This window comes from Homalodisca vitripennis, chromosome 4 (genome assembly GCF_021130785.1).
Source record: "Homalodisca vitripennis isolate AUS2020 chromosome 4, UT_GWSS_2.1, whole genome shotgun sequence".
NCBI classification, from domain to species: Eukaryota; Metazoa; Arthropoda; class Insecta; order Hemiptera; family Cicadellidae; genus Homalodisca; species Homalodisca vitripennis.
This window is the reverse complement of record NC_060210.1, coordinates 128,253,531-128,265,737: the sequence shown is the minus strand read 5'-3', so window position 1 is coordinate 128,265,737 and position 12,207 is coordinate 128,253,531. Positions and strand designations below refer to the sequence as shown.

At 31.2% G+C, this 12,207-nt stretch overlaps 2 protein-coding genes across 4 annotated transcripts in view; both read right to left on the bottom strand.

The window, feature by feature from the left end:
• Positions 1-6,488, bottom strand: part of LOC124361186 (zinc finger protein GLIS2-like) — a 32,576-nt gene extending 26,088 nt beyond the window's left edge. Inside the window, exon 1 of the mRNA XM_046815225.1 lies at positions 6,387-6,488. Coding sequence (XP_046671181.1) covers positions 6,387-6,488 — 102 coding nt within the window. The remainder of the gene's footprint in view (positions 1-6,386) is intronic.
• Positions 4,898-12,207, bottom strand: part of LOC124360137 (hrp65 protein-like) — a 75,136-nt gene continuing 67,826 nt past the window's right edge. The window contains exons 11-13 of one of the 3 annotated variants that reach the window (XR_006922209.1): positions 11,625-11,745; positions 6,387-6,738; positions 4,898-5,054 (exon numbers count right to left, since the gene is read on the bottom strand). The gene's annotated coding sequence lies outside the window, so the exon portion shown is untranslated. Of the gene's footprint in view, positions 5,055-6,273; positions 6,739-11,624; positions 11,746-12,207 lie in introns of those variants that run through there. The other 2 variants (XR_006922211.1, XR_006922210.1) reach the window with 2 other exon arrangements.

The following is a 12,207-nucleotide window of genomic DNA, read 5'->3' as shown; positions in this document are numbered from 1 at the left end:
TGATTCGGTTTCTAGAATCGATCGACGGTTTTCTACAACCGAATCTGTCACGTTGTTAATTATCGGCTGATCGGCAGTACGCAAATTGCAGATCGCCATAACATTTTTTGTCGTACTTTGTGTTTGAAAAACCGTACATAGATAACCTAATATCGCACTATTGTAAATAATATTTTGCTTGCAATTAATGTTTTCTATTTTAATGTTCGTGTGTTGCTGCGAGTCTATTGCGTCTATTCGCAGACATCTGATTGGCACCACGCAAGTACCGATCGCGATAAAGTGATTCTGTTGTGATTTGAAAATGAAAACCCATAGTTAAAGCATTTACTAACAAATAATCGTTCTTTTCTCAACGTGTGTGCTGCGTACAGTCGCCGACGGCAGCTAATCGATAGTACGCAAATTATCGATATCTAAAACCTGTTTTTATCGATCCTTGTGTATGAAAAAGCCATAGCATAGTTATTTTTATATTTAGTTTAATTTCCGTATAGGTAATTTTTCTACCTCACAGCTTGTGTTGTATAAGTATACTTTTTATTATGACTACAGAACGTTCTGAAAATTATCAAACATTGTAGGTTTAAAATATATTTTATATGTAATATAAATATGTGCTCATGTGTTTTCATATATTCTGAAAGCCCGTATTATATAATCTATAAGTAACTAAGATGATATGACTTAGTTATTAAAATATAGCTACTGTATTTCTCGGTAAATCACTTAAAAACAGAGTGGTATTCTGTGATTACTTCTTGTGTTACATAGTGGTCTCCAAAGGTTTGCAAATGGGAGAAATTGGATTGGTGATTATTTTGTTTGAAACATACTTAGGTTAAAAAAGCTATTATGATTAAATTCGAGAATCAACCTTTTTAAGACTCAGAATCGGATTTGAAAATCTTTCATATGCCCATCAGTAATACAAAGCTTCAAACGTATAGTATGAGTGTAAACAATGTTTTATTAATAGTCCTTTTAAAATTAATGTTTTTGATATATAAATAATGTAACTTCTTTTAAAGATACTTGTTTAATTAAAAATGTTTTGAAGTGCAGTGAATTATCTAAGATCCACTGTACTCGTATTTTGAACTAGAAGGTAAAATCTATTATAAAGATGAGGGAATGGCAATAGAGTATCTTCTATTGCCAATATCTTTATGAAAGCATTTGAGCAGAAATAGATTGAAATTTGGCGTAATTTCCAAAGATTTGGTTGAGATACATGAATATTGAGTCATTTTAACTAAATAGATCTCTTTCATTTGTTTAACATGAAGGTAGAAATTCAGAACAAGTCTTTTTGTATTGGTGTGTAATAAGAGACGGGGTCTTCCTTATACCAATAATTTATTTAAATAAAACACACCACAGTTCTTATTTTCAATTAAAAATCTGTAAAAGTTTGCATACTCTTTGCCAAGAGAACAAAGAACTTGTGCTCAAATAAAGATGAATTATCTAACTAAAAAACATTGAATTCAACGTTATACAGAATGTTCTCAGTCTTATCATAAATAAGAATAAACTTCGTGAGTCAAAGAAAATGTATGTACATATAAATTATTTATGTGCTGAGATTAACAAAGAAAATTAGGGGAGTAGGTAGAAAACACAACATTAGTACCTTGTTTAAAACACAAAATACCCCTGCTTGTAAATACGAAAACAATTGACATGTAGGAATTGAAACTTGTATAAAACATTCATATAGTAGTAAATAAACAGACAAGAAAAAGAGTTCAAGAACACAAAACAAAACAAAAATAGTGGAAAATCAAGTGCTCAATTCCGTTATCATATGAAACTAACAGAATATTAATTTTGTGAGGAGAATTTTCCAAACAAAATACAATTGAGGCTAAATACATAAATTTAGCAAAACAATCATTAAAACAACCTTGTCAAGTTACCAATAATAAAGGATTAATTGGCAAACCAAAACCAATAAAAATAAAATTAAGAAACTATCTCAAATTGAATTTTGATGCACAAAACAACTTTCAGATTGAGAACAAGGGATAGGAATGAACAGTATACTGAGGTCACTTATCTGTCCTCCTTTTCCCTAAACTATGTCATTTTGTACTTATGAGCGTAAATAAACTTCCAGGGATACTTGAAAATGGATACTTTCTAACAAGTGCATGAATTCTGCAAAAGTCGGAAATAAAGCATCTGAATCAAGTAATTAACTAAGTGAGTGAAAAACTGAAAAGAGTAAGATAATAATGGCTCGTTCTGGCATACGTTTATATGATAACACATTTTTTTATTCATATGATCTCTCAAGTTGTAGTAGTTAAGTCTACAAAATCTCACATTTGCTGAAGAGTTGATACTACCAGAAGCTGTATATTATGAAATAGAATGGTAGGAGGTTCATAAGGTAAACTGATAAGTACTGTTCCACCATCTAATAACTTTATTCAATAATTGATAATTACAGATTTAGCATAGATATTTTTTTTAGAAAAACTAATTATACGTGATATGCTCACTTCGCAATAGTTTGGGAGAACGAAAATTAAAAAATAAACTGTCCATGGCATTTTTACACAACTCCAGGTTTTCAAGAAAAACACCTTAGGAGAAACGAAGGTTTCTTTAACGTATGGGGCAATGTTGGGCGAGATAAAAGTCTTTAGTCTCATATAATATGTGTAGCTCCAAATGCGAAGTGGACACTGTTATATTCTTCATGAAACTGGTACTAAAATACTAGAATCAATGAAAACTAACATTGAACAAAGTCATAAAAGTGGTCAATTACATCAAAACCACTCCCATTCATTAAAAGCTATCTTCTTTGTTGTGCAGTATTGTATATTAACCACATGACGAACTACTTCTTCAACCTGAACTCTGGTGGCCTTCACATTGAGAGGTACTGATAAGATGTTTTGAGTTTAGGGACAAAGTACATGTCTTCCTTAGTGGCTGCATATATGAACATTTCCTAACTGACTTCTCTAAGCTTGCACCTACTTGACTTGACATATTTGACCACTTAAATATTTTTAATTTAAGTATACAAGGAAACCATATAAGTCTATTTTGAGCTCACAATAAATTAAGAAATATGCAGAAAGAGTCAGATATCTGCAACATCTAGCTGTGTGAAGCTGGCGGCACCCATTAACGAAAATACACCAAAAACTAGTGGAATCGTTTGTTTAGCTATGTTTATCGTTTGTTTGGCATTAATGTGCGAAATATGCAAAAAACAGTGGGTGCCACTATCTTCACACCAGCGGCACCCATTAACGAAAATACGCCAAAAACTAGTAGAATCGTTTGTTTAGCTATTTTTATCGTTCGTTTGGCATTAATGTGCGAAATATGCAAAAACAAAGTGGGTGCCGCTAGCTTTTGAATTCTCTCAAAAATCTCTTTGAATTCTGGTTCTTGACTTTGCACTTTATCAAAAACAAGAATAAAACCATACTTTTAACTGTAGTTAAAATTAAATTAGATTGTGTTTTTGTTATAACTGACGTTAGTTCCGTCCAAAGCAAAAGAAACAAATTTTTGAATATTGTATGAATGAAGATTATAAAAAGTATATTTTATAGTGCAAAAACATTCAACACACAACTTTTTGTTTGATCCCAAAAATAAACCTTTTAAAAATATAATAATATATATATTTTGTTTTTTAAACCTACGTACAAATGTACTTTACATACCTACTGCTGGTCATTGTTGAGTAGCAAGTACATTAATTTTGCATTGAACATGTTACAATACAGGTATGTTTTTTAATATCTTTATTTGTCTTGATGTATTAGTACTTTTAACATTACTAATGATATTTTAAAAACATCTTGATTTCTAAGACATAAGAAGAAGCTTAACTGAAAAATTACCTAAAACACTAAAAGTAATTTCATTTGAGGACTCTTAGAGCAATTGGAAAACAATTTAAGACTAGTAGTTGGTAAAAACAACACTTTCCCAATATAATTTTATTTTGGGACGAGGCCTTTCAAAACCAAAGGTTTTACTGTCAGTACGATTCTATTTGTGTATGTATAATAATGTGCCAGGCAAAACTATTTTATTTATTCCTAAATCAATCTAAAAATCTAATGAAAATATTAAAAATGCATTGAGGCATCGTGTTTAGTGCAAAACATATACTGAAATCATGCATCAAAACATCTTTACTTTAAAAACATTCCAATATGGCAGCCAGAAATGTGAACTTAATTAAATTGAAGTACTTGCTACTCAACAATGAATAGTGGAGTCCGTAGGGGGAGGGGGACCTTTAAAATAACCTGTATGTTGTAATAGACCTTGTACAATTTTAATTTTACAGCTCATAAATTATATTTTGTACTTCATTTAGTATGATAAAATAATAATTCTTTGCTTAGAGTTTATTTTTGATGATGGATAACTTGAAAGGATTTCGGACATTTGCCATCGTTATGTTACTTTTTGTTAACATATAACAATTGAAATTGTCCAAAATTAATATAATAATACTCAAAATAATATTGTTCATTATTATAGAAACAAAATGTTAAGACGACCAGCGTAACTGTCATACAGTCAACAAACACAGGAATTGGTCACGTTCTATTCAAAAGTAGCTGTTACTGAAGTCAGTATTAATGCCAAACCTCTGGTTTTTTATTCTACTTTGGCTATCAAGCATTTAGGGTGTTGAATATTGTAAATCAAACACACATACATTGTGAACTATTGTGGTAAACGTGTTATATTTTAGCACAATCTACATATAGTATTTGGTCTTTGGCTACCAAGCACCATAGTGTCTAAGTTAATAGAATGTTATGGGTTTGTCTGACTATTCCTATACAGTATTTTATTCTGTCTAATTTTGAAAGAAAAAACCTTGGGTAAAGGAAACAAGTTGTTAACGAATGATATTTAATGTCCATCTTGACACACAAGGTACATTTGCTTTGTACAAATCTCTCGATTCATAATAACACTTTATAAATAAATAAAAAAACTTTAAAGATTCTTTAAAAGATCTGAGAGGATGCCAGTAGATCACACCTTCCTGGATCCTGAAAAATAATATGAATAATTTAAATGATGATTTACAAATTCACTTGAAATATGCAATATTCATTACAGAGGAAAATTATTTATACACAAAATACTAAGTGAATAATCTATATTTTAACAATATTTTAAGAACATTTAATATAGTACACCTACACCAGTTGTAACAACTGTGTAACTGGTTAGTTGTTGTTCACTCTTCACTTTTATAGGTTGTAAAAATGTTTTTTTCTGACAGCTGATGATGTCACTATCATCTGATCTATCTAGCTGTCACTATCAGCTGATGTTTCTATCATTACTATCTTTTCATGTTATACTATTTGTTGCGTAAAACAACTCTGACAGTTCTTTCAAATAACATAAGTTTGTTTATGACTATAATAATCTGATTGTAATTATTGTATTACAGTAGGGCAGGGCAGTACAGGTTATCAGGATAATTTGAAAAAATATTGAAATACTTTTTTAATTTTTATAATATTTATAAAAACGTTTTGGATATATCTTTTGTAATAGCTTACTTATCCAAAAGCTCGAGAAATAAATATTAAATTTTTAAAGTTCATTTTTAATAATGGTAGCATTGTGAAGGTAACAAGTTTTTTTGGAATTAGCCAGTGATAAAAGAAATCAGTACACATTTCGAGACCTGCAACCTGATCTCTTCTTGAGGCAGATAATTATAACTACAATACAATCTAGATACAACACAAACTTTTTGTGTAATTACTATGTGAGATACTGCAACTCCCCTTCAAAGTTTGGGGCTACTCTAGGCACTACCACAAGAAATGTTGTTTTCATCTTAAGTTGGTGGAGTTATTAATGTATTGAATAAGACTCAACAGTAAACTTTTGTCTGACAAAATATTCACTGACCAATCTACCAAGCCTGTATGTTAACAGATGATTTCAAAACATCAGTGCTTTGTTGACAAATGTAAAAAAAAACTTTACAAAGTAAGTAACAACAAATAAATTAATAATAGCCAAAACTCTTGATACTTTAAACTTTGACAGCCAAGTATACATTTTTAAATAACTAGTATCTGGGACGAAACAAGAATAAAATAAAGTTCACTACTTAAGGATAAGTAACAAGACCCATTTCCCTTTTAGTGGATTCTTTAATCAGCACAATTTTTTTTATGGATGCAAAATCAGTCCAAAGAATGTTTAAAGTAAAGAATATCAAAGGGAAGCATCAATTACGCATTATACAAAGACAAATATGCAACTCATTTAATTCAATTGAGTTTATAAAACTTGGAAACAAAGACAATACCTACCTAGTACCATTAATTACAAACTGCCTACTGAGAACACCGTACCTTCCTCTGTTCTACTGAGAAGTAGAAATGGTGACTCGATGATACTTCCATCCTCTTGCTCAAGGACTGTTCGGCAGGTACTTTAGGAATACTTAAGGACATGGGGTATAGGTGCCATATTTTCCTAAATATAATTTAAGGGCAAGTACTTAACTTAGTTGGTTTTAAAATAATAAAAAATATTTTAAAAATAAAAAATAATATAAAATTATTATGTGCAAGGAATAAGAGAAATACTAATTTCCTTGAATTTTATAATGGATTTAAAAATGCAATAAAAAAATAATAAATGCTTAGCATCAAGGGCAAGAGAAATGTTGTTAAAATATTCCCCCAGTGGTACAGCCATGGCCTGAAACATGACATAAAGGCTTCTAAGACATACATATTTGTATAAAAAATCATACCATTAAAATAATTGACTCATCAGAACCCCAACTAAAAAACCTTATTTCCAAAACATTAGGAGCAACTAATTTTGGCTTTGAAAATATGTTTTTATGTTTTAAGTCATATTAAGTCCCTAAATATAGAAAAAGAGGGAAACTTCATTTAATCGCCCATTTAAAATTACATGCATTTAAAATAGAGAATTTAAGAAATGTTTTAATCAGGCCCAAATAAAAACCGTTTAAGATAAAAAATGTGAACTTTTTACAGCAAATAAATGAGTTATAACTTCACAGAGTTACATGTTAAAAATGGCATTTTCTTAAATTATATTTCATCAGAAAAATACACTTTCCTTAAATAATAAATGAATAAGAACATGTCACTCCCTGACGCTAGAGGTAATTCAAGTACATATTCAATTGCTTAAATTTCCCACTTTAAATAAATACCAAGAATTTCACATGGAGTGATACATTTTAAATATTCAAAATCAATGCGCCACATTTGTGTACGAAAATGTTAATCCTTTGACTAGTAAGACAAAATTCAAATAAATGTTATTCCACAAGATATATCACCAAGTTTCTTGTTTCTTAGAGTAACATTAGATCAGAAATTTTAAAAAATGTACTGAACTCGTTGAGCACACACACGCATCTTTTAGCCTGTCACCAGCACTACCAAAAGTCGTGCACTGATAAATATTTTTAGCCATATGAGATTCTATATAATTTAGGCATTAATTTTTTTAACTATTAGGCTTACCCTTGTACCCTACTGAAGTTTATTTTTCTGTAAATGGAAATAATTTTTTAGTACTATTTGTTATGTTTAAAAATACGCATAATCGAGATATGTATGACTGCTGTAACTAACTGTGCTGGTTATTATCACAGTTAATGTCTTTTTTAATGATTGTTAAACACAGAATTGTATATTCTCATGTAACACAAATATATATATATATATATATATATATATATATATATATATATATATATATATTTACATTGATGCTATTCTTGTAACCTATATGTCTGAATATAGAAATTTTGAATTTGAATTATTACATGCATTGACTTGCGCCAAAATAATACACAACATAATAAACAGTCAAAAATCATATTTTAAAGTAAATTTTAAATTAGCTTAAGTAATTAAGTATAACATTTATTTCTCATTAAGACAATCTTCAACTTTATAAAAATATACCTAAATGAAAAGGAGATTTTTAAAGTACGAAAATCTCTTTCAGTTCTTACGTCACATGAAAGGGCATTACATAATGACAGCACTATAATAAGTATGTTTCAAACAATAGGAAGTGGTATGGTGGGGTAGATAAAGATTTGTGTTTTTTAACGTTATAATTTGAATTTGGTACCATAGAATAGAAAATACTATGGTTTTATTGAGGAAAAATTGTCATCTGAAAAATATAAATGCATGTGAAGGTAAGTAGGTTAATTTCTTACCTTACAGCAATGCGTCAGCTAGCTTGAGATACCAGCTCTGTGGAATCTGACACACCGATACGCAAAATGTTGTGTATTGTTTATAAGTTATAATTGTCTGCTAAATGCAAATGCGACTAGCAAAGAATCATAGAAGCTAGAAACACACCAATAGTTTCTGTTGTTACATACTATAGCAAAGTGGCATAGCAAAGTTTTTCTCCATTTATTTTCAGTTATAATTTGTCACTGATTTGATTTATCTTGTCATCTATTTAAGTTTAATAAAATAAATCAACTACTAGATAAGAACAGTAAAATTGAAAAAGTAACCAGTTTTAATTTAAATTCCAGTACATTCATATATTTTCAGTAACTACAATTTTGTTATGGTGTGTATATTGTTAGTTTATATTTAATTAATTTAATATTTTTAATGCGATTTCTGCTTTCAACATTAGATTTGCTCTCTGTATTAAATAGGTGTTTTTTAAAATTATATTGATAAAAACATGTAACAAAATACATTCACTTTTTGGAGAACTAATGCACAGGAAAAATCTCACTAAGGTAATATTCACAGTGGTTTAGGAGTAAAAAATAACATTGGCTTTTTAGGTACTGTTTGTTTTGATCTGTGTGGTATTTCATTGGTACAATACAGTGACAGTGTTCAGATTTGGTGATGCGAACATAAAGATTAAAGGACTGGAAGGACATCACTGCCCAGTTAAGAATACAGATGATTCATAAATTTTTACTTTTCAAAACAAGGTATGACTCTAATTAAGTTTTGAGCTACTTTAGTATAACTCAACCGCTCATATAGCTATATAACATACTTTAGAATGGATTGTATATGTTCCTGACAATGGCTATACATGTACTAAGTTTTGAGACATAGGTTTAACTATTTTGAAACAACACAAGTGATGATAGTGTTATCAAAATTTACAACAACATTCAATGAAAAAGAAATATTTTAAATACAGGGTGGCGCAGAGAAACGGGAAATTTTGAAGTTGTTGTTGGTACACCTGTAAGTCTCATAGGAGTTGGGGACGGACGTCATGATGTCAAGTAGTAACGGTCATTTAGTTGAGATGGAGCAGTGGATTGGTGCGGAGCATGCCTTTGCCGTGAGAGCGTATTAGAAAAATGGTGACAGTGTAACAGCTGCACAACGAGTGTTCCGACGCCAGTATGATATTCCTACCCGCAGTCGAGTTCCTTCTTCATGCCATATCATCATGGGTTTGGAATTTTGAAGAGACTGGTTCGGCCTTAAAGAAAAAACCTCCTGGGCGTATAGTGACTGTTCGAACCCCAGAAAATGTTGATGCATTGCGAGTCACAGTGGAAAGGAGTCCGCGTCGTTCTGTACGAAAAATCGCCTCATCATTGCAATTTGAGCATCGGAGTGTGCAAAGAATATTGCACGGCCTGCAGTTTCATCCTTACAAGCTTCAGATTGTTCAAGCTCTAAAACCTACTTACGGTGAATTACGCTTACAATTTTGTGAACAGCTACTGATTAAAACCAATGAGGACGCAAATTTCCTTGAAAATCTTTGGATGTCTGATGAGGCCCACTTTTATTTAAATGGGCATGTCAATAAGCAGAACATGCGTTACTGGGCTTGCAGAAATCCCGGTGAACTTCATCAACGTCCGTTACACAGCCTTAAAGTTAATGTATGGTGTGCAGTGTCTTGTCGAGGGATAATTACTTCTTTGAGGATGGTAATGGTTCCACTGTAACTGTCACATCTGAACGTTACATTCATATGCTGAAAACATTTTTTGCTCCACGGCTTCATGCTTTTCCAGATATTGACATTCAGCAAACCTGATTCAACAGGATGGAGCCACCTCACACACTGCCAATCTGTCAATGGCAGAACTGAGGCGTTTGTTTGGGGAGCGCATAATTTCAAGAAACGCTAACGTCATTTGGCCTCCACGGTCTCCAGACCTCTCAGTATGCGACTTCTTTCAATGGGAACATCTAAAGATCATTGTGTATGAGACTAGGCCAATAAATATTCTTGAGCTCAAGACTCAGATTGAAGAACACGTCGCCAACATCCCAGAGAACAAATTGATTCGCACAATGATAAGTTTTCGAAATCGAATGAATGTGTTAGGCCCAATGGACAGCACTTAATTGATGTTATTTTATTTCCAACATTTCTCATGTAATTTACACTCTTGCCTAACAAATTTTAAGCATTAAAAAGCTGTTTGTACAATTCACTGGTTTATTATGATTATTCCATTTCTCTGCTCCACCCCACTTTATTTCAGCGTTGATTCCACAAGTTTTCCTAATGATACACTTGTTAGAGAACATGGTGATTATACCATGTATTGTCTGATTTCAGACTACGTAGAGAAGATAGCCAAGTTCAAGACATCCACATATATGAGGTAGAATAACAAATTTCCCAGAATAAGTTTACATAATATATTTACTAACACTGATAAGAACTTATAAACCTATTTTCCTCATATTATTATTCCCCCCTCCAACAACACAGTAGCACAAATTGATCTTAAATCAACCTAAACACTTTAGAAACTAATTTTGTGAAATGTCTTTTAATGCTTTTGTTCTCCATGATATTTCCAGCTGTGTGAATAGAAAGAAATTGGAAATCATGAGGGCAGGCTAGTAGGTTGGATGTGAATCAGCTGCATCAATTACTCACCAGCCATTGCCATTGCTGTCTGGAGTCTACTCACAAACAAATTCAATGCTTGTTAAAATGGGTAAAGGAGTAAGGACAATACGAGAAATTTACCTCAGATGCGATTTTATCAATTGTTCTTCTGTTAGCACTAACAAGGAGTAAGGAAAATGTGAGAAATTAACCTCAGATGTGATTTTATCAATAGCTGTTCTTCCGTTTGAGTGGCAAGGAGTAAGGATAATGTGAGAAATTTACCTTACAGGTGATTTTGTCAATCATTGCTTTGTTTGCACGGATAAGTACAGTGTGAAAAATTTACCTTGGATGGGATTTTGTCAATTATTATTTTGTTTGCATGAACAACTTCTCAAACTCATTCAATATTCTAAAACGTGGATAATTTTCAATATTTATGCCACCATTCTGATAACGTTTGTGCCATTGGTCTTCTATATTGCCTCATTCCTGTATGCTTGAATTAATATTTGAAGAGCCTCAAAAGTAACTTTTAAAGTGGCAACACAATCTTTAATGTTTTGGTCACTGTTCATTTAACACCATTTTATAAATCAACAATTTAAATACTTAAGAGGACACATGAAATGCTCTCTTCTATACTTCGGTATCATAAGACTTTTTTGATTCAACAACCTCATATATTACTACTGTGATTTTAAAAATAATAAGAATATACATACATGTTGTTACAACTGCTCTCAAAGTCGACCGGTTCCACTGTTCAGCAAACTCTGCAGCTCTGTAGCTTAGGTCCAACTAGTTTCCAAGTGACTGCCATGTCGTCGTTCACCGCCTCACCATCTGAATAAAAACTTCAAATGTAGGACAAAAGTTTAAACATTATTTTTGTTTTTCTTCCTTATTTTACTCACCATTACATACCCAAATAATAAAATATTTTCTTAAGAATAGTACAACAAAAATGCAAGTGAAGTAAAATTGTATAAATAGGTATACAGTATAATATACCAATAAACACCACGTGAATGTAATTCTAACCAATAAAAGTACATATTTATAATGCATTTTGGATAGCAACGTAATCATTTTAAAGAGGTTTTTGTAGATTTTATACATTGCTATGTTTTTACCCGTATGGAGTTCTGGCGATTATTGTAATTTTTATGGTCAAGAGAAGATCAGATAGCTTACAGATATTTTCTTTCATTATGACGATCATTTTAGAAATAATCTATAAAGCTTATAATATGTAAGAAACTAATAAGATAATATAATTTGACTCCATGTCAAGACGGGATTTAT